The sequence below is a fragment of the Plecotus auritus genome, assembly GCF_963455305.1.
Source record: "Plecotus auritus genome assembly, chromosome: 6".
NCBI classification, from domain to species: Eukaryota; Metazoa; Chordata; class Mammalia; order Chiroptera; family Vespertilionidae; genus Plecotus; species Plecotus auritus.
In genome coordinates, this window is record NC_137773.1 from 18,617,368 (window position 1) to 18,641,210 (window position 23,843).

General features: G+C 43.9%; 1 protein-coding gene across 1 annotated transcript in view; it reads right to left on the bottom strand.

Annotated features, from left to right (window-relative positions):
* Nucleotides 1-16,549: 16,549 nt before the first annotated feature.
* Nucleotides 16,550-23,843, bottom strand: part of MRPL22 (mitochondrial ribosomal protein L22) — a 29,483-nt gene continuing 22,189 nt past the window's right edge. Inside the window, exon 7 of the mRNA XM_080673170.1 lies at nucleotides 16,550-19,196. Coding sequence (XP_080529296.1) covers nucleotides 18,985-19,196 — 212 coding nt within the window. The 3' untranslated portion in view covers nucleotides 16,550-18,984. The remainder of the gene's footprint in view (nucleotides 19,197-23,843) is intronic.

Below are 23,843 nucleotides of genomic sequence, written 5' to 3' on the forward strand. Positions count from 1 at the left end.
CATAGTGACACATTCAAGAGGCAGACTCAGTAAGCACCAAAGCCCCACTGAAACAAGTCCTGCCCCATAAGCGTGTCTCCAGCACAGCAGTTCTTCCATTATAGACACAGCGGGTCCTCATAGCCAATTGGCCTGGAGGTCAATTCCTCCTAGTGTACCAACAGCAATCAAGGCTTAACTACACCAAGACTTTGCACTCAGCCCACAAAGGGGCGCACCAAGAGTGTCCACCTCAGGTGATAGGGGAGGCTGAATGACTGGGCCCTATAGGTCACCTACCACAGAAAACCACTCCATCAACACAGAGAAATAGGAAAATGTGGAGACAAAGAAACATGTCACAAATGAAAGAAATGGAGAAAAGCAAACTACTGGACATAGAGTTCAAAACCACATTTATAAGGTTACTCAAGAATCTTCTAAAAACCTCCAAGAAACTTGATGAGACCTCCAAGGAGCTTAGTGAGACCTTCAAGGACCTTAATGAGAATGCCAAAAAAATGGAAAAGGACCAGTCAGAAATTAAGCATACACTGTCTGAAATAAAGAATATACAGAAATTCAACTGTAGATCAAAGGACCCCAAGAATCAAACCAAAGATCTGAAATATGAGGAAACAAAAAACACCCAACCAGAAAAACAAAAAGAAAAAAGAATCCAAAAAGTTGAAGATAGTGTAAGGAGCCTCTGGGACAACTTCAAGTGTACCAACATTCGAATTATTAGGGTGCCAGAAGAAGAGAGAGAGCAAAATATTGAAAACCTATTAGAAGAAATAATGACAGAAAACTTCCCCGACCTGGTGAAAGAAATAGACTTACAAGCCCAGGAAGCGCAGAGGACTCCAAACAAGAGGAATCCAAAGAAGACCACACCAAGACACATCATAATTAAATTGCCAAGGGCAGAAGACAAAGAGAGAATCTTGAAAGCAGCAAGAGAAAAACAGTTAGTTACCTACAAGGGAGTACCCATATGACTGTCAGCTGATTTCTCAACAGAAACTATGCAGGCCACACGGGAGTGGCAAGAAATATTCAAAGTGATGAATAGCAAGAACCTACAACCAAGATTACTCTACCCAGCAAAGGTATCATTCAGAGTTGAAGGGCAGATAAAAAGCTTCACAGATAAGAAAAAGCTAAAGGAGTTCATCACCACCAAACCAGTATTATATGAAATGCTGAAAGGTATTCTTTAAGAAGAGGAAGAAGAAGAAAAAGGTAAAGATAAAAATTATGAACAACAAAATGACAACAAATACATACCTACCAACAAGTGAATCTAAAAATCAAGTGAATAAAAAATCTGATGAACAGAATGGACTGATGAATATAATAGAATCAGGGACATAGAAAGAGAGTAGACTGACAATTCTCAGGGGGAAGAGGGTGTGAGAGGTGAGGGAAGAGATTGGACAAAAATCTTACATCTATGGATGAAGACAGTGGTGGGGGGTAAGGGCATGGGGTGGGGTGGGGAATCAGGTGGAGGGGAGCTATTGGGGGGGGAGAGGAACACCTGTAATAATCTGAACAATAAAGATTTATTTTAAATAAATAAATAAATAAATAAATAAATAAATAAATAAATAAATAAAAGAATTACGTTCTGTACCATTGATTCATTCAACAAAAGTTCTGAGCATTTACTAAGTCTACATAGTATGTTAAACACCATGCTAGATAAAAGGGACAACAAATAAGATATACTTCCTACCTTCAAGCTGCCTACTGTCTTCTAAGAGAGTTAAAATAAGCACATAAATATCAATACAACACAATAGAAAGTTTTAAGTGCTGCTATGGACTGAGCTGTGCCTCCCCGACCAAATTATATATTGGAGTCTGTGCCCCCAATGTTGGCAGCATCACTCCAATTTCTGCCTCATGGCCACCTTCTCTGTGTCTCTGTGTCTCATCTCTTACTCCTCTGATAAGGACACCAATCACACTGTGTTAATGGCCCATCCAATTCCAGTCTGTCCTCATCATAACTAATTTTATCAACAACAACACTATCCTATCTAATAAAGAGGGAATATGCTAATTGACCCTCATGCCACTGCAAAAGATGGAGGCGCCCACAGTCAATAAGGAGGGAATATGCCAATTAATTGCCATGCCCTCAAAGATGGTGGTGCCCACAGCCACAAGATGGTGGCACCCAGTCCCCTCAGCCCCCCAGCCACTCAGGGCTGGCCCGAGGCACAGGCAAGCCTTGGATGGTGGCTGCCCAGCCGCCCAGGGCTGCCCAAGGCCCAGGTAAAAAGGGCCGGCCGAGGCTTGTGCTGCCGGCAGTGGCAGCAGCAGAGGTGTGATGGAACATCACCTTCCCCTGATCGCCGGGTCGCCTCACGCACCTGAGGGCTCACGGACTGTGAGAGGGGGCAGGCTGGGCTGAGGGACCCCCCCAGCCCCCCATCCAGTGCATGAATTTTCATGTTCCAGGCCTCTGGTTTCCAAATAAGGTCACATCCTAAGGTACAGAGACTTCAACTGTGCCCTTTTTAGAGGGCACAGTTGATTTAATTTTGCCCAAAAAGACTCTTTTTAGAACTTTTTCTGGAAATAATGGGAAAGATAAACCTCACCCCACACAGTTTGATGTAAAAAATATATAAACCGAAAGCTGTCAGGGCCCCCAGCCCACCATTAGAAAGGGTCTTGCAGAAGGCAGAGCCTGAAGAAGGAGAGATGGAACAAGTACTGATGGCCGTCTCCAAGCTCCTGGATCCAGCCATGCCTGATGTTGCACTTTCTAGTTATGCAGATTATTACATTCTATTTATTAATCCACATAATTGGATCACTTAAAACCAATAGCCCTAACAAACAAAGAAAACAGAATCATAAGATTTTAAAAGTATGTGACAGCAGTAAGAGGAAAATCAGAGCCACCCCCAAACCTGAGTTATTGGGAGGAAGTAGGACAAAGGGAAATCAATAGGAAAAGTATGTTTTGGGGGAAAAATGAGATTAGTTTTGGGTTTCTTGAGCTTAATATTTTAGGATGACATGAATGGAGCTATATTCTATGGGACACAGGAAACAAGATCGGGATCCAGGGGAGAAAAAGTATTACCTATCATAAGTGTGATTTGTGCTGACATAGAGGGACGTGTGAGTTCAGGAAACAGAAGTCACTCTAGGTATATCAAGCAGAAAAAGGTTTAATACAGGGAATTACTCACACAAAAAAAAAAATAGCATTGAAGGCTAGGAGGGGCTGGAGTCAGGGGGTCTCCCCTTAGACTGTGGAGCTCAAGTTCATGCCATCATAGATGCAATTCCAAGGTCAGGAAGCTCCCACCACCACTGTCCCTTAAGCCCTGGAGGCTGGTGGCCTGCCATTGGAATGCTGAGTCCTGTCACCACGCTGCCTCTTAACACATCGCCACCACCTTGTCTCCCCACAGCCCCACTGCAGAGAGAGCTCATTGCAAGGACAACTAACTGGTGGAACTTTCTTGTATCTGAAATCCTAACTGCAAGAAAGATGGGTTAGCTTGCCAATCTCTCCACTTAGAAGAAAGAGGAAATGGCAGTTGAGAAAGCCAGGTTGTGGATTCTCCCCCAGGGGATGAATGACTATGACGAACATGCTAAAGGAAGAATTGGTTGTCAGTGCAATCCCTGCCCAGCCTTCAGCAAGTGCCATCCCATGCTGAGTGAGTCTCCGTTTCCCCATCTGTGAAATGAGGCAACCGAACGATGTGATTTGTAAGGGCCCCAGCAGCCCAGCTATTTTAGAAGTCTGTGAAGACACCCTCGCCCTGACTCGGAGTTAAACTGCTTTCTTCCTGGGAGTATTATCTTCCCAGTTGACAGGCCAGCCCCACACATTTGAGCATAATCGTTAAACACCTGGCGCGAAATGCCGCCCCACATACAGTTTAATAATTCACATTCTGGTCCGATTACTGCGAGTTTCATAAACAAGTGCTTGTTAGAATACAGTCGTTTCCTCCAAGCAAGCGGGGCTTTTAGAGGGGAAATTACGATGATTATCTTCAAGATACAGACGTGAATAACATAACCATCCCTCTCCCCGTCCCCTTTCATGCTTTCTCAGAGCAGGGGCTTCTAGCCAGGAGTGTTTTCATCAAAACACATCTGTCCTGGGTCCTAGAGGAGCGTAGGGATTTTCTAAGGGTCCTGTTTATTACTTACTCGTCTCTGACTTGCTTACTGCTGCACGTGAAGTAGGAGGGAGTCCGGCGGGGTGCTGTGCAGGAGACTGACAGAGAGGCAACTGTGTGGCTTTGAGCATCTGACCTCCTTCTAGTCTCTGAAACCCCTTCTCTAAAGTAAGGGGATTGGACTAAACCAGGAATTCTTAACTTGGGGCACATGGCAAGCCTTGGGGAATTTCAGCAAAGCCTAGATCATATGCGGTAAGTTGTGTAAGGGACACTCGTGTCCCCAGTTTCTATTGAGAGAATAATGTGGTCCCAGAGACACTAACTCCATGTCAACTCCATGGCAGAGAAGGTGACCCAACTAAGACAATCAGTGCTCTCGGTTTGCCGGCCAAGGTATTGGTTCAGAGATGTTCACGTGCCTTCACCTTACATTCGGATCACATCTGATAACCCTTGCTGGGGATGTTGAAACAGAGACACTCCTTCCTGCCAGACATAAGCAGGTAAGAACCAAGTGCCAGGAACTTCCACCAGCTGTCTTAGAAGCCACAGGGGAGACAGCCTTGGGCTGAAGTTGACATTGTAGGAGGCAGAGCAGAGAGACATAGAGAAATGAGAGTCTTGCCGGGTTGCAGTGGCTCAGTGGTTGAGCGTCCATCTATGAACCAGAAGGTCATGGTTTGATTCCTGGTCAGGGCATATGCCGGGGCTTCAGGCTTGATCCCCATTAGGAGTCCCTATCAATGATGTTTCTTTCTCATTGATGTTTCTATCTCTCTATCCTTCTCCCTTCCTCTCTCTCTAAAAATCAATAAAAACATTTTTTTAAAAAGAAATGAGAGCCCTAGCCCAGTGGTCGGCAAACCGTGGCTCACGAGCCACATGCGGCTCGCGAGCCGCGGTTTGCCACTCTGTTGACTAATGAGTTTGCCGACCACTGTCATATACTACCCTCTACCTCTTTGCACACAATATGCCACAATTGCCTAATCCTCACAGCTTCCAACTATACGGTAACGTTTAGTCTAGTCAAGTGGTCGGCAAACTCATTAGTCAACAGAGCGGCAAACTGCATGTGGCTCGCGAGCCGCGGTTTGCCGACCACTGCCCTAGCCGGTTTGGCTCAGTGGATAGAGCATCAGCCTGCAGACCAAAGGGTCCCAGGTTCAGTTCAGGTCAGGGGCACATACCTTGGTTGCAGGCTCCTCCCCGGCCCAGGCCCTGGTCCAGGTGTGTGCAGGAGGCAACCAATCAATGTGCTTCTCTCACATCATCAATATTTCTCTCTGTCTTTCCCTGTCTCTTCCACTATCTCAAAAAAAATTCAATGGAAAAATATCCTCGGGTGAGGAAATAAATAGAAAGGAAGGAAGGAAGGAAGGAAGGAAGGAAGGAAGGAAGGAAGGAAGGAAGGAAGAAGTTAGAGTCTTGAAGAAATTGTTAAAGTGCTGGATCAAATGCTACCTGACTACCATGAAGATTTTAGTTACATGAACCAGTAAGTTTCCTCCACTGTTTAAGATGCTCTGAATGGAGCTTTCTATAACTTAAAACAAAGAGCAGCTCTAAGTGATAGTATGTTTATTTGTGAAATGTTCTCAGGAGAGAAGCCATAGTTTCTGGGAAATCTTCAAATGGATCTGTGACCCAAACAAAAAGATTTAAAATCCTTAAGCTAGAAAAATCTCTGAAGTCCCTGGCAGCATTAGCATGCTGTAATCATGTGAATCTATAAAGCTCTAAATTATTGGTTTGACTGATAATGTGTAACTGTCGCCATAGTAAAATAGTTTTATTTTTTAATAAAGTTGAGTTTTCCCATTACAAAAGAAACACATACTCATTATGAAAAATTTGTAAACTCTTAAGAAAAAAAAAAACTAAACAGAAAAACCACCATTGTTAATGTTTTGGAAATTTCCTCTTAAATTTTTCATTTTTCTATGCATAATCTTTGGGAGGTTTTAATATAGCTGAGTTCATATTATATGTGCAATTTTGTATCATATTTTTTTCACCTGGCATTACCATATAATTAATTCCCACATCATTTCAAATCCTTTGTAAACAGCCTTTTAAAATGGCTTAACATTCCATTGAATGGATATTCTATAATTTACCAGTTAGATGAAATGAGGCTGTATCCAGGGGGTTTTCTTTGTTTGCTTGGTTGTTCTGCTATTATATTTCTTTTGTAACAAAGGACTCCTTGCTGAATGCAAAGGAGGAGACACCAGCCAGTGCCCATCACCATGTCAGACCATGTGGGGAAGAGGTGAGAATGCCTCTGGCCATGGGGAAGCCTGCTTTGCCATAGAGACAACCCTTTTTAAATTTTGTTATTTATTGATTTTAGAGGAAGAGAGGAATGGGGGGAGGGGAGAGAGACAGAGACAGGTATGGATTTGTTGTTCCACTTATTTATACATTCATTGGTTAATTCTTATATGTGCCCTGACCGGGGATTAAACCCAAAACCTTGGCATTATTGCGACAATGCTCTAACCAACTGAGCTACTGGCCAGGGCACCATGGAGACAACTCTTATGGGGCCTATAGCTATCCAATATTAAGCCACCTCTGTCCCTCTCTGACTTTTCTTCCATTTGGGATGCGTTCCACTGGCTTCTCTGCCCCCAGAGATGGAGTGCCTGCCCTGACTGGTGGGCTCAGGAAGGAGCCCTGTTCCTCTGAGGAGAGGCCAGGAGGGGGCAGGCCAGAGGGAGTGAGGAGCCCTACACTCCCACTCAGGTGATTCTGCCAGGCTCAGAGCCCAGCCAATCTTTATCTTTCCAGAGGGCACCTCAAGGACATCAATGTGGTTGAAAGGGATGGGGGCGGGGGGGGGGGGGCGGTACAGGGGGAAGAACAGCCATGGGGGAGGAGGTACATGGTTTCTGTTTTCTGAGGTAAAATGCAACACTCTAAAATGTACAGTTCATTGGCATTCGGTACAGTCACAATATTGTGCAACCTCCACCTTTGTCTAGTTCGAACATTACTATCATCCCAAAAGGAAACCTCATTAAGCAGTCACTCCCCACTCTCCACCCCTCCCCAGCCCCTGGCAATCACTCATCTGCTCTGAGTCTCTAGGATTTACCTATTCTGGATATTTTACACAGATGGGGTCACCTCCAGGAGATCTCTCCAGGTGACAGCAACTCTCACAACTCATTCATTTTGTAGATAAAGGCGTTCTCAAAGCAGAGCAGGGAGAATTCTTCCATACCCTCCCCTGACTTCCCCCGTTGCCATTGTGCTGCCTCTTGGCCTTGGCTGGCCAGTCCCCCATTACTTTCCCTTTCACATTCACTCTAAAAAAAAAACAACAGCCTTCCCAACCAATGAGCTAGGAATTGTGCCTCCTCCTGAGCAGATGACCTAGGCCCGTGGTCAGCAAACTGCAGCTCGCGAGCCACATGCGGCTCTTTGGCCCCGAGTGTGGCTCTTCCACAGAATACCAAGGTCTGGGCGAGTCTATTTTGAAAAAGTGGCGTTAGAAGAAGTTTAAAAAATTTGGCTCTCAAAAGAAATTTCAATCGTTGTACTGTTGATATTTGGCTCTGTTGACTAATGAGTTTGCCAACCACTGACCTAGGCAATCCAATGATTCAACCCTTTCTTTCTTGGCTCCAGAGGGCCAAGACCACAGTGGCACTGATTTAGATTAGGGCCCGGCAGTCCAAACAGTGGCACAGGGATCCGAAATGAATCACATGATTGAACTGTTGCCTCTGCTCCCACTCCCATTAGCCTCCACCCTTGGCTTGGGAGCTCTGAAAACTGCATACATCCTTATAATGTATTCTCTCCCCTTTGCAAACAAATTCTAGTACTTCCCGTAACCCCTATGGTCGTGAGCAGCGAGACTGAGTTATCATTCCTGCCTGTGAGTGTTTTCCCTTCTGGTTGGAGATGGTGGAGAACCTCGGAGCTACCCCAAATGATGCTGCTAGGGTGCAGGGCGGGAGAAGCAGAGGAGGAATGACTGATGGGAAGGCAGGACCAAAGAGGTCAACGGGAGATGAAGGGCTTCAGGACTGGAAAAGGACCTCTAATGTCTCAGGACCATCCTGCAGAAACATGAATGAAGACTGAGACCACCTGGCTGCCTTTGGAAAACAATTGGACACACGGCACATCCCTTGCCTTATTCCCTGGGCCCTCACCTGACTTGAAGAAAGAGATACTCACCAAGGACCTAGAAATCCATTTCCCACATCTATTCCAATCTCTCTGCATCTCAGCCCAACAAGAAAACTACCTACATTCACATGACAGGAAAGGAGGATGATTGACAGGACAGATGAGACACAGCCTCTGCCCTCTGTCCAACCTCATCCCTCCTGTCTTTCCCGGGTGCGCTCTTGGCATTCTGCCGTCTTGCACATCCACGTGTGATCAGGAGGAATCCTGGCTCTCCTCAGTCGTGGTTCCAGTGGTCCCCACCCCCACCCAATACGCACACACCGCCAGCATCACGGAGTCAGTAGGCGAGTGCCCAGGATCTCTTCGGGAGCTTATTATTCCGTGGTGCCGTTCCTAAACCAGGAAATGGATGTTGTATAGCGACCAACCCGCCCCTTAGATACACACCTGGAAGCCCAGAGCACTCCACTGATCTCCTCGGTGTTAGTATCCCGGGGCTGTCGTGACAAGTTACCACAAACTGAGAGGCTTAAAACAACATTGGAGGCTAAAATTCCAAAACCACGGCACTGGCAAGGCCACACTCCCTCCGAAGGCGCTGGGAAGGAATCCTTTGCCTCTTCTAGCTTTGAGTGGTTACCTTGATGGTTCTTGATTTGTGGTAGAACCACTCCGGGCTCTGCCTCTGTATTCACATGGTCCTCCCTGTGTGTCTGTGTACAAACTGCCCTCTTCTTATAAGGACACCAATCATTGGATTAGAGCCCACCCTACTCCAGCAGGTCCTCACTTTAACCGATTACATCTGCGAAGACCCTATTTCCAAGGAAGGTCACACGCACAGGTACTGGGAGTGAATACTGGAACATACCTTTCGGGATAACACAATTCCGCCCACCACACCCTCTAATAAGGACCCAACCAGAAGCCTGTGGCATGTTAACAACAAAAAGATTGTCCTCCTGTCAGTTCCTGGGACCGAAAAATATATATTGTCATCAACACCACAAAATACCAATATTTACTGAGCACTTACTAAGTGCCAAGTTCTGTGCAGCTATTTTACGTGAATTTTCTTGTTAATCCTCATGATCACCCTATGAAGTAAGAACTGTTATTACCCCCATATTACAAGTGAGGTATTGAAGCTTTAGAAAATTAAGTAACTTACCCAAGGACTGTAATAATAGATCCAAGATTTGAACCGAACTCTCTCTGACCCCAAAGCCCACCCAGGTTCTTCTATACTTTACCTTTGAGCTAAGCTGTGTGACTTTGGGCAAGTAAGCAGCCCTCTCTGGGCGTCAGTATCCTTACCTCTAAAAACAACAGTTCCTGCCCTGGCCGGGTGGCTCAGTTGATTAGAACATCATCCTGTGCACCAAAAGGTTGCAGATTTGATTCCTGGTCAGGGCACATACCTGGGTTTCAGATTCGATCCCTGATGAGGGTGTATGGGAGACAACCAATCTACGTTTCTCACATCAATGTTTCTCTCTCTCTCTCCCTCCCTCCTTCCCTTTCTCTCTCTCTAAAATCAATTTTTTAAAAAACATATCCTTGGGTGAGGATTAAAAAAAATGTAGAACAGTTCCCCTAGGTTCCCAAGGGCTCTTCTGCCGTGAGCCCACGGCCTTATGAGTCCTTCCTACATTTGAAATCCACCCAGAAAAACCTGCTCCCTCCCCCAACCCTCCCCGAGAGCAACCAGACATCTTACAGAGTGTGTTTATGAAAGATTCCAATAAATAGGACTTCAAATACCTTTCCCAAATTTCTGATACAGAGCTCTGACAGCCTCATCAGAAGCAATAACCATTCTTATCTACATTTATGCTTCAGGGAGAGCCTAACTGACCCACGGAAAGACCAGCTCCAGCTGGTACACACCCCTTACAGCACTTGGGGAAAACTTGCATTTCTAATCTGTTTCTTATGAGCGGTGTGCTTCTGGAACTAAGCGCGAGCATCCAGTTTGCAATGTCTTTCACCGGACTTAAACGACTCTTTCATAGTCCAATGCCAGAGAACAGGTTCATGGGTGGAAGGGCCTTCCTGATCCCCTCCTCCTGGAGTTTCCCCTCTAGGCCCAGATGTGGGCTCTGGACACCGTGGCAGGGTGGAAGCAGGCAAGGGGAGGGGGTGGAGAATGTTGGGAAGATCGGGGACCCTAACTGGTGAAAAGACAGCGCTAAGAGCAGGCTGGAGCCTAAAAGATCCACAGACCCTAAAAGGAACCACATTTATTGGACGCTACTAGCCTCAGGCACATTTTCTCTCGCAATGCCCTCGGCTTTGTCAAACTCTCAGCAAGTAAGCGGGCGGCTTGGGCAAACCAAACGAGGCTCAGCTGTGAATGAGCTTCAGGGCCAGGTGTGGCTGATCCCAAAGCTCTTTCCTTACAGCCCACGGATCACACAGAACGAAGGTCACCCCCTTTCTGGAGCTTCCATTGCTATTGGTGTCACAGCTGACAATTTACAAGAGCACGCACTCTTTTTTTAATATTTTTTTCATGGAGGAGACAAGATTTTACTCAAATAAAACCAGGAACAAGTAAGATTATCTTCGGTGCGGAGTCCCAGGCAGAATCAGTGCTGGGGAAGAATGCAGGAGGGAGGGGAGAAAGTGGCCTCTTCATCCTAGGCTCTCCTCCCTCCTGCCCCTGCTGCAAAGTGAGAATCAGGGGCTAAACGACCTCTGCAGTCTCAAAGATCAAGACCTGCCCCTTGTCCACCTGTCCCTCGCCCTTGAGCAGAGCAGCAGAGCCATGCAGGCCAAACTTGCAATCCTGCCTCAACAGCCTCCCTCACCTGTAGGTGAGGGGGATAGTCAGACCTACTTCATTTACACTCTGAATCCCAACCAGTCTCCCTCCCTCTGCTCCAGGGCCCTCTCCAAGTCCAAGCCCCTGCCTAGCTACCTAACTCCCTCCCTCCACTCTTGCTCCGGCGAGCCACATCCACTACGCAGCAGGCACAATTAAAAAGTAAAATTCTATCCACAGAAAATGTGTGGCTAATTTTTACATATATCCTAGCCACAGCTCTACTTTGCATATGAACCAAGTAACGCTCGGAGCAGCTGTGACTCACTGGAGAAGCTCGCTCCACGTCCGGACTTCTGAGACCAGCTCCGGACCTCCTCTGCAAGGGAGAGGGAGCTTCACTCCACAAACACGCGGAGAACCAACCTCAGGCTAGTTTCCTGATGAGTCTTCTAATCGCTCCATCCAGCGCAGCTGCGCCTGCAGAGACTCGCCTCTTCCATGGTACCACGCCGAGGGGCGGCTGCTCCGACAGACAGCTCAGTACAGATACATGTCATTTACTCCTTTTGTGACAATTAATTTGCTTGGGGACCAAGGGTGTTCAGTGGTTAGATTAACACGCCAAGAAAAATTAAACATTGATGTGTCCTTTATCTCTTCTTTCTACACAGATAAGTCCTAGCAGTGTCTACAAGATATTTTATTGACAGTGTTTATCTATTCGAATTGACTCCAAATTACACCTGAGAAACAGGAACACACCACAGTATTTTTAAACAGAAGTGGTGACCACAGAGGGCCAGATGGTAAAGAAAGTGTCTAGCTTGAGATTGTGGTGTAACATAAACTCAGTGCAATATGACATCAAGAATCAGGCCCCAACAGGTCAGAGCTCAATAAAGCCTTGGAAACACACATCGGGGGGCCCTGAGTCCCTGTTTAATGATAGCATTGTGCTAGGGATGCAGAAGGGTTTTGTCTCATGTGCCAGCTTGGTGCTAATTTCCAAACTACTGGGTTGAGAAATAGTCTGAGGCTTGGCTAGAAGAGTTCCAGTCACAGCATAGAGCAAATTATAGTTCCCCGTATTCTTGCCCTCCACCCGCTCTCCCACCTCACTTAGATCATGCCTGTCTCTTTCATATGGGCTGCCTGGTGTCAATTCAGTTTCGGGCTTCTTGAGATAGGGCAGCATAAAGGTTAACTTGGAACCAGAGACCTGTGTTGGAAACTTAGCTCATCCCTGACCACTTGTATGACCTTGGGAAGTTACCTAACATCACCGGTCTTGTTTTCTCATCTCACAAAGGGGATACTATCGCCCACCTCGTAAGATTGTCGTGTGGATTAAATGAGACAATATGTGCCAAGCACTAAGTGCAGTGCCTGGTGGCAACAAGGGTTCCATAAATGGGCTATTATTATAGACTAGAGGCCCGATGCATAAAATTCATGCAAGGGGCTCCGCCCCCGCCCACTGTGGCTTTGTCCAGAAGGTCATACGGAAGGACATCGGGTCTAATTAACATATTACCCTTTTATTATTATAGATGCCCACAATGCCTGCCGCTGTGTGAATCCCTAAGCACACGTTCAGCAAGTATGTCTTAGTGGTTATCCCGGGGTGATAGAGTGAGTAGCCTTCTAATTGTTTCTTACTGTATTTTATTAGTACCAGGCAGTATTACTGAGCACATGTTATGTGCTAGGCCCTGTTGCAGTGTTTTAGGCATCTTCACTCATCTAATCCTCATAGAGTAGGATCATGCTGGGGATGGGGGAGCAGGAACGTGCACCCAGGCAGTGTGGCTCCAGCACCTGCCCTCTGAGCCACTCTCGCCACCTCAGCCAAGGAGTGTTACTTCTTTCGTAATCAGAAAAACGAAATATTATTTTTAAAGCAATTTAAGATGTTAAATACACATGGATTGAATGGCTGTCAACTCCCCTCTAAATCTGTAAGAACCTCAAGTCTGAGATATTGACACTTCTTTGAATTCAGACTAAAATTTTTATTGAGAGCAGGGTGTTAGGCATTGAGCTAGACACTGGGAAATACAATAGAAGACGCAATGTCTTCCCTTCAGTGCCTTGCAGATGTGGAAGGTGAATTATTATTGCAAACAGCTCATATTCATTTAGGGCCCAGTATCTGTGCTAAAAGCCTTGTCGACATTGTCTCCTTTAATCCACCTAACAAATCAATGAAATGGGTACAATTAATATCCCACTGTGCAAATGAGAAAACAAAATCTTCAAGTGGTAATACCTTGCTCAGGCTTCCAAAAAGTAATATCTTACAGGCTAATTGCCACGTGCTGCCAAAGGCAGTGATTTCTGTCCATCTTCTCTTTGTCCACCGTGTCTTAAAAAGGTCACCTGACAGGTGATTGCAACATTCCTGGCAAAGTGAATACCAACCTTAAAAAAGTAAATATCAACATATAAAAAAATGTTTTTATTGATTTCAGAAAGGGAGAGGGAGGGAGAGAAACATCAATGATGAGAATCATTGATCAGTTGCCTACTGGGGGTTGAGCCCAAACCACGGCCATGTGACCAGGAATAGAACCGTGACCTCCTGGTTCATAAGTGAATGCTCGACCACTGAGCAACACTGGCTGGGCAATACCAACTTTTAAATACACTCCCATCACTAAACATCAGTGTATTTACCAGACATTAAACTTTACAGGCACATACTTCAGAGCTGATGAGTTCTAAACAATTCCACTCCGAGTTTACGGACCTCTTCTTCAGTCCTCCCCATCAGCAAGCACTTCTTTTCCCACCTTCAGCATTTGCTGCCTTCCTGTTCTTGCTAATTCTCAATTTCAAGATGTTCTATTACACCTGATTTATGGCCCGATAGGGCTCAGTCTAGCCCAGAACCTTGAGCTTGTGAAATGCAGGGGTATGGGGCTGGCTGGGGGGACTTACTAATGACTGTGTTCACCTTAGTGCACTGCAGGGAATTTTTTTAAGTAAAAAAGGCTCAAGAAGCAGGGCGTTGCAAACAGCCAATTATGAATAACAATCATCGGATGGCCGAGTGCAGTTCATCTTCCAGCTCCTTTGGTTTTCATCTAATTAAATCTTCCATTTCCACGGGCAGCATGCGATGCAAGCTTGTGTCTGCCTTTGTCGGTGGGAGATAATCAATAGGAGAAATGTGGATGCATTTCAGCATTAGCAGCTCAATTGGAAGTTGTTTTATTTTAATAACATCCTTGCCTTCTTTCTGTTCAGGCTAAATTGACAGCTTTGATGAGTAAGAGACGACAGAAAACTGGTTTATGTTATCCCATTAAGAGTAAAGAAATCAGAGAATGAAAGGGAGCTGAGAAAGAAATTGAAAAACACTTTAAAGCTGCATTTTCTTTGTTAAGAGGAAAAACAAACAAAAATGCCTGCCATTCACTCTAAAAGATCATCAGATCTATTTGGTTTCAGCTGGATATACCTTCCAAAACCCTGACAATGAAGTCCCACTTTTGGAGGTTTTCCACCACTTCTATTTGAGGCTCAGATTTCGTTATTCTTGGTTCATTTCTACTGGAGCTGCAATGCGGATTAGGGAGAACCAGATACAAGATGGTATTTGTTCACCAAAAGTGAACTCAAAGCCCAGCTGCTCACATCCTCAAACAATAGGCCTGGGGCGGGGGGGGGGGGGGGGGGCGGGGAGGGCTGGACACCTCAACAAGCACAGGAGGTCCACCGGGCGAGGCATTTACCAGAACCCGCTGCGGGATGTACACTGGCCTGTGGGCCAGAAAGACCTCTCTTTGGAAATCCTGCCTGACGTAGCCGAGCACTTACTTGACAGTGCCATGTGAATCTCTCATCTAAAAATCCGTTTTGCCACAACGAGATACCACCTCACACCCATTAGGCTGGCAATTATCAAATAAATAAACAAAAAGTGTTGGTGAGGGTGTGGAAAAATTGGGACACTTGTGCACTGTGGATGCGAACGTAAAATGGTGCAGCCACTGGGGAAAACAGTTTGGTGGTCCTTCAGAAGACTTAATGTGGCATTGCCATGTGATCCAGCAATTCCACTTCTGCGTCTATACCCAAAAGAAGTGAAAGCAGGGACTGGAACGGGTATTTGTACTCCCAAGTTCATAACTATTATTCACAACAGCCACCAGAGGGAAGCAACCGACATGCCCATCGATGGACGAAGGCGTAGATAAAATGTGGTATATGCCTGCAATATTATTCCGCCTTAGAAAGGAAGTTCTGACACCTGCTACAGCATGGATGAACCTTGGAGACATTAAGCAGAGGGAATATGCCAGTCAAATTCTCTGGGGTACCTAGCTAGAACTTTGTCCTGAAGCCTGCGGAAGGTCACTGGAGGGTTGTCAACAGTGGGAGAAAATATTAGAGAAGGTGGCACAGATGGGAGAAGAGTAAACACTGAGCTATATGGTTTTAGGCCCATAGATATCTGTATATTTCACTCAGTAATGGGCTTTCTCCTCTCCATTAACACATATAATTAACACTTTGACTTAAGGGAAAACAAATCATTGAAGGAAATGCCACATTTAACACTCTCACCTTGCACCAACACCTTCTCAGAACAGGGAACTGGATATAAAGTAACTAGCTGCAGTCAGGTCAAGCTCAGCTTCAGCACAAACCCCAGAAGGGCCCCTCTCTCATCCTCTCTCTTCGCTGGGAAGAGGGGACCGGGCTTCCCATGCTTCTGCGACTTAACCAAAGCTTCCCACTGCGCTCTCCATCTGACCCCCGCCTTGTGCCAAGCTCTCTTTGGACCCGTAACATCTGTGATGAGCAGGCTGGGTCAGAAAAGTTTTGCTCAGATTAGAACCTGCACACCAAGGATGGCCCATGTCATGAAACCTTATCTCATTTAGACATCCTGTCACTTACACTACCATCACTGAATATCATTCTAAATAGCTGCTCTCCATTGATTTTTTTTTTTACGTCCACTGGTTTTCTAAGAACCCAGAGAATTCCATGGCATTTGTGCTCACAACCATTGATTGTCTCCCCTTGCCTGTGCCTCAGAAGAGAGCTGGAGAACCAGTCCCCTACCCGACCCCAAGAGTTCTTGTGGGCACTTGGTGGAAGTCTGGGGACGAGTTTGCAGCTGAGTGCGATCTCCTGCCCTATCTCAGCATTCCAGAACCCACGTGAGGATTTTTATAGTCTGTTACAGTGTAGCCGATTGCTTCTCACCCTTGTGGACAGTGGTGCTGCCTCTGCTTCCTGTGCTCTGCCAGAGAGGAGACTCCGTAGCTCAGCTCTCCTCCGAGGGGCCTCTCTTTGGTTGCCTCACAAACTCATCTTTCTCATGGGCTGAACAAAGTAATGATTTTGCAGTCTATCTATTCTCATGTTAGGGCAGGAATGATGTGCTGAGCAGCTGTCCATATCCTAAGACGACGCATACAAGCATTTAAACCCACCTTTATCCTATAGCAAATGTACACCTGAACCTGTAGGAAGCTATTTTTATTCTTCCACAAGAATCATGCTGCTTTGATAAATCTTTCTAGCAGTGTAAATCACCCCTCAATCTTCCAAAAATTCTTCAGCCTTTTATTAAGCTTCCCAGGTGACCTTAGAATTATATTGTCTAGTTAAAAAAAAAAATACTTTCGACATTTTTATTAGAATTGAACTGGCTGAATTATTGAGTTGTGCCATCCAATAATGTGGTATGCCCTACCATTTATTTAAATCTTCAAGTTCCCCAGTAAAGTTTTACAATTTTATTTATATGGGTCCTATATACATTTCTTATGTCAAGTTTATTCCTAGATATTTTTTATATTTGTCTTTATTTTAATGCCTTTTTAAAAATTTGTATTTGCTGATATTTGTTGTCTTAAAGCATTGATTTTTATATAGTGATTTTGTACCCAACTGCTTTATTGAACTCTCCTTACTTCTAATAATTTTTCAGTTTATTTTCTTGAGTTCCTCGGTAGACAAGTATATACAAGTAATATTTTGTCTCCTCCTTGCCAAAAAGTTTTCTCTTATTTCATTTTGACTTGCTGTGTTGACTAAACTTTCAGGAAATATTAAGTGACCATGGACAGTGGGCACACCTGACCTTACCTGACTTTGGTGGGAAACACCAGAGCTTTACCATTAAGTAGGATGATACCTGAGGCAGATACTCCAACCCCCTTTCAGTTTGAGAAAGAAAAAAGCACTCACAACTAGGCCATGCAGTCCTCCATGCTGGACATAAACTGTCTCACAGAACACCAACTTGGACAAGGCCACTCTGAGAACGTGAGGAAATGAGGTAAAGCGAGTCCATACCATCCATAATTTTGTCTAAGCACAGACAAAAATAGGGTCACTGTGCCACCCACAAAATACCAAACATCCCCCTCTCTTGGTTAAAATGAGTGACTATTAATTCTTTATCAATTATGCCTCTTTTCTCACCCTCATTTGCCCACCCCAAATATATAAGATTTATTGAGATAATCACAGAATTCTCACCGCCACACACACTTTCCAACAGCACCCAACCTAGAGCAACCCCTTGCTTCCTTGGACTCCACAAATCATCCTACCCAGAAGTTCTAACACCTTCTTGTTGAGACAACCATGGCTCCCCATGGTGTGTGTTCTCCCTTGGCACAACAACAAACTGAACCTGTTCAACTGCAGCTGTGTTCATGGTGGTCTCCGGCTGGAGGACATTAACAATAAAAAAAAATGGTTTTTAATTTTAAAAAGTTAACAAGACCAAGTGAATCAGAATCATTGGAGCAAAACCGAGATTCTACATCAACGAGCAAGCACCAGACTCTTCCTCTGCATACGAAAGTTTGAGAAACACTGAACTAGGGCTGTGAACAGAGTAGCTTCTTGTCAATGAAAGCAAGTATATCACTGAGAGCCAGGAAGCACTGGGCACTAACTTAATACTAACAATTTTCTGCTCACAAAAGGTAAGTGAGCACCACCTACTGCCTTGCTTAGAATGGAATGCTGAGATTGCTTCAATTCCTCTCAGTAATTGAATTTACTCTGAAAAAAATGAATCAATCCTAAATAAGATATCCAACCTTTAGAAAGCATTGTTAGAGTGGAACATGAAAACAGTATTAATACCTAGAAGAAAACTTTCTGAGTTAAGGGTTTTTGGAGTTTTATATTAAATATATGTAGTCCTATAATTTCAAGATACTATTAAAACAGTAAAGGAAAATACAATCCCTCCTCCATTGGCCTATACCAGTGGTCGGCAAACTCATTAGTCAACAGAGCCAAATATCAACAGTACAACGATTGAAATTTCTTTTGGAGACAAATTTTTTAAACTTAAACTTCTTCTAATGCCACTTCTTCAAAATAGACTCGCCCAGGCCGTGGTATTTTGTGGAAGAGCCACACTCAAGGGGCCAAAGAGCCACATGTGGCCCACGAGCCACAGTTTGCCGACCACGGGCCTATACCAACAGTGAAAGGAAAAACAGAACCACAGAATGCCCTAAAATACTGCAATAAAACAACATGCAGGTATGCTCAGCTCCACACTCCCTCCATTCCCAAGGGAAAATGAGAGAAATAAGGACAAGCTTTCTTATCCTGTAACCTACTCATGTTCAGTATCAAACTTCCACCTGTAGTTCACTAGTTGGAAAGTTAATATTCCCTTCAAAAAGCCTAGTGAATTCCAGTCTGTTACTATGTCTAAAGCAGATTTCCCCTTCCAAGTTGCAAATGCATAAAACATACCCAGAGGCTCAGAGAGATGGGCAATCTTATACACAGACAAAAATAGCAGTTGTACTTCGTATTTCAATAATTCAATTACAAGTCATAAAAAGCATCTGTCTTTAATTACTGTTTGTTTTTAGGAAATAAATGGCAAACTATGTACACTGTGGAGTCTGAATTCCGCCATCATAGAGTGTGAATGATGGTCCGGTTTCGAAGCTGCTGAATATATTCTTTAGCGTGGGTGACTGCTGTCTTTGGTGGTTCAGGTGGAGGTGGAGAGCCTTCTACCAACTTCACAAAATAATGGCAATAAACCTTCTCCATGATCCCAAAGCGACCTCTGCCATGGTATCGAATGCGTTTCAGGTACTGGCCTCGGCCTGAGGTGGACTCGGCTAGACAGGGAAGAAAAAAGAGAATTATAGGAAATGACTGTACTCACGGGACTCTAGCTTGATCATTTGAGCAATTTCTGCCCTTTCCTTGACTGGATTATAAGACTACATGAGCTTTCTGGCTGGCTAGAGCAGGCTGGTCTCAAAGCAAATATCTCCTGAGTACTAAGGACCAGGCTCTCTTCTAGGTGTTGGAGAAAACAGAGTGAATGAGACTAGCAAGGACCCTGCCTCCATGCAGTATACACTACAGAGGAGACAGAACATAAACATGCTTGCTTCCGTTAGTGACAGGTGCTATGAGCAAAATAAAACTGATGGGGTATTGGGGGGCAACTTTACGTAAGGGGGTGTCAAGGGGCACCCTTGAGGAAGAGACATTTGATCTAAGATCAGAATGAATCATCCAGGCAAATGTCTACGGGTAAAGTGTTCCAGACAGAGGGAACAGCACGTGCAAAGGTCCAATCGTGGCATTGCGTTTGGCCTGTTTTAGGAACGGAGAGACCAGCCTGTTGAAGCACAGTAAGTAAGGTGACAAGTGGAACAAACAAGGGAAAGAGCTCAGAGACCAGAAGGCAACATTACATAAAGCCCTGTAGAGTGAGGTAAGGAGTTTCTATTTTATTCCAATTGTGATGAAAGCCCCTGGAACCAATAGTTCCCAAACGCTGGTTCTTGGCTAGCTACATCAAACTAACCTAGGGACTCTATTTTAAATACTAATGCTAAGACCCCACCCCTGGAGATTTTAATTTAGTACATTTGAGGTGGGCTTGGAAATCACATCCTGAGCAAACATCACCATTCCCACGGGCCCCATTCTGATTTCCAGCCAGTTTTAGGAACTCCTGCATTACAGCTGCCCCTCAACTCCCATCCCCCACACTGCATGGCAAAGTTTGACCTTGTAAAATTTGAAGAAATCTCTTAAATAGTTCATAAAAAGAAATCTGTTCACCCATAGTAAATCAGAGTAGTAACCACCACCTATTTTCTGAATTTACTTAATTACTTTTTTTAATTTAATAAGCCTTTTAAAAAGGCAAAATCTATAGACTACATATCAAATTCACCCACTTCAGTACTTTCCATTTGCATATTCTTACTGTGACATAACTTTATCGATACAGGAACTATATCAAAGTATGCACTTGACAACCTAGGTGCCTTTGCTTATGCCATTACCTTAGTTTGACAATTTTTCTCATGAACACTCTTTCAAAAGCCTATCTTCAAAATCTAATTTTTCTAGAAAAATCTCCACGACTATTCTAACCCATACTGACCTCTTCTCTACTCCAATACCATTTATCTATATTACTCCTTTTTGTCCCAAACCATATGCTATCTTGTGTAAGTGTTCATGTTTCCCCTGTATAGTCACTTCTTCAACCAAACTTCTAGTCCTTCTGTAATGCCCCAGAAAGTCATGCTCCACAAGAAATAGAAATGATTTTATAATACATACTCTGCTAATATAATATTTTCAATAGACATCTCTGGTAAGTTTGCTCAAATTATAAAATAGGATTCAAAGTTTTCCAAGAACATATAATACTAACAGTGTACACAGTTTTGTTCCAACTCAGAAGAACGATTCATGTATCCTTCCAAAGGGCTACTACTGCCGAAGAACAAAATGACAGGCGCTAAAGGTTTGAAACTGCTACTAAGACACACCGTCACTAACTGTGTGCATAGTGTGCACATGGAAGGTACTCAGATACTTTTTGAATGAAAGAGAAAACATTAAGACATCTCAAAAATAGGAACAACCTCCTAAAGGTAATGTCCAATAGGTACCATGTAGTTAAAATAATGTCAATATTTCCGATCACTAGCATTTAGGTAATTGAGAACCTTGACATTTTAACATTAGAAACTCTCCCTTCCCCACTTCATCACTCTTAGCCCAGAAGACTGATTTACAAAGTCAGTCGATCACTTTCTCTAGTGAATCACTTTAGATGCCATGATTCATTAAGCAGTGACATTTTATTAGTCCATGTCCACTTGTTAAGGCTATTCACAGTGTCATTAGTCATCATTATAAGTTTGAAAGGGAAGTGAACTTTCAAAGTCTGTGGTCATGCAACACCAGGTATTAGCTTTAGACTGATGTCAGGCATCTGAAGGAATTACTGTATAACGAGAACATATGCTACCAAAAAGCACTTCCTTTAAATACCTATCCTTACCTATTCTAAGTGACTGCTGACATGAAATGGTAGCCAACAAGTAGTTAGTCTTTCAAATCTTAAAAGTCTATGGAATAAAATGTCTAAGCCTTTTCCAAAAATACAATAAAATAAATCAGTTTCCCACATTTTATCAGTAAGAATCACCAGGGTACTTACTCAGGCCTCTCCCCTAGTTTAAATCAGTGAGTCTGTGGTGAGGCCTAAAAATCTGTATTTTTACTAAGAACCTCAGATGATTCTTATCGGGGAAATTTGGCAAATACAAGGATAAAATGCCTGATATGTCATGGTAAGATATTTCATTTTCCACTAATCTCTTTTTCATTCCTAATGGGATTAGGCAATAAAATACTTAACAAATGAAATTTTAAAATCATAAGACAAATCCTGCCCTGGCTAATGTTCCTGAGTGGTTAGAGCGCGGGCCTGTGCACTGAAGAGTCTTGGGTTTGATTCCCAATCAAGGGCACATACCTGGGTTGCAGGTTCAATCCCTGGCCCTGGTCACCCAGGACACGTGCAGGAGCCAACCAATTAATGTATCTCTCTCACATCGATGTTCCTCCCTCTCTCTCTCTCTCTCTCTCTCTCTCTCTCTCCCCGCTTCCCCCCTTCCCTTCCACTCTCTCTAAAAATCAATGGGAGCCCTAACCGGTTTGGCTCAGTGGATAGAGTGTCGGCCTGCGGACTCAAGGGTCCCAGGTTCGATTCCGGTCAAGGGCATGTACCTTGGTTGCAGGCACATCCCCAGTGGGGAGTGTGCAGGAGGCAGCTGATCGATGTTTCTCTCTCATCGATGTTTCTAACTCTCTATCTCTCTCCCTTCCTCTCTGTAAAAAAATCAATAAAAATATATTTTTAAAAATAAATAAATAAAAAATAAAAATCAATGGGAAAAATATCCTCGGGTGAGGATTAAGAAAAAAATAAGGAAAGAAAATTATATGACAAATCCAAACTACCAGCCCTAATTAAAAGGTTTTTTTTACACAGAATTAGATGAAAAGAGGGTGCAGGTAGGGCAGAGGTTTTTCAACAGAAATGTGCATAATGAGACCAATGAATTAAAGGCCCATTCATGTAAGACGGGTTAAATTTATTTTTGCTCAGTGGCAACAATGGACTTTGCTCATTCATTTGGGGGGACAGGATTAAGCTCCTCACCCTATCTCTCTCTCTCTACTACAATTATTAAAATGGAATTAAAGACAAATTCTATTTCATTTGTATCTGAATTCCATTACCAAGTGTTGTCTATCAGCTAAGAAGCCCACACATTCCTATGAAACTGAATAACATTGATTAAATCTGATTTTATTTTCAGCACAGCACAGGAAAGGTCACCAAGAGGTTTTAAGCAAATGGTCTTCCTCTTCATCCATTTCACCTCTTCCAATAATTCTGGGCCCTCCCAGTATTATTTATTCATGCTGCTCCCGGAGGAAAATGCTTAAGATTAACTACTGCAGCCCTGTATCTTCTAAGTTACCAGATTGATTTCCTTCTGCATCCATGCATGTTATCAGAATATATTTTAAAGTTTCAGCTTTAAAATAAGATATTTCCATTGAGAATCTTAACTCATTTGAATTTCAGAAGTAGGTGTGGTTTCAGCATCAATTCCAGATGAGTTGAAGTGAGATTTCAACTGAACCAGAGTAAGTATCTCCACTAGGACAAAGGTTATGTGACAAAGAGGAATTCAGATGATTTTTTCTACTCTAATTGTTGAAAAATTATAAGGTACAACAAATTTTCCCCATAATAATTCAGCCCTTTTCCCTCAATTTGAAGAGTAGCAGTTCCCCCATATCTTGAATTTAAAATATCTATAATAAAAGCGTAATATGCTAATTAGACTGGATGTCCTTCTGGACGACCTTCCGGATGAAGCTGAGGCTGGGAGGGAAGCCCAGGTCCCAGGTGCCTGCTGGCAGCCAGAAGGAAGCCCGGGTCCCAGGTGCCAGAGGGAAGCCGGTGCCAGCAGCCAGGGGAAGGAAGGCCTACTCTTGCATGAATTTCGTACATCGGCCTCTAGTCTTTAGATAAAAGAATCCTCCCTATATGTAGGTTTAGCAGATGAAGAAAATTCTGCTTAGACATCAGCATCTTTGTTTGATTACAAAACTGCTGAAGTTAGGAGTAACTGCTGCTGAAGTGAGAAAAAAACATTAACTCCAGCTACTGCTCCACTTTACTGTGGTGTTGGGAGGAGGCAAGAGAACTTTGTAATAATCACTGATCTCTTTCTGGAAAAAGAGCTGTGTGAAGGTATACTACAAAAAAATCCCTCACACTTTGTACAAATGCTTCCCAAAGCATTTCACTTACATGAGTTTAATTTGATGTGGAAAAAGCATGCAAAACCGAAGATAATGCTTCAGGATGTAATACTAAAGGGGAATTAACACACCTGGGTCACCTGAGTCTTCCAAGGCCCTTG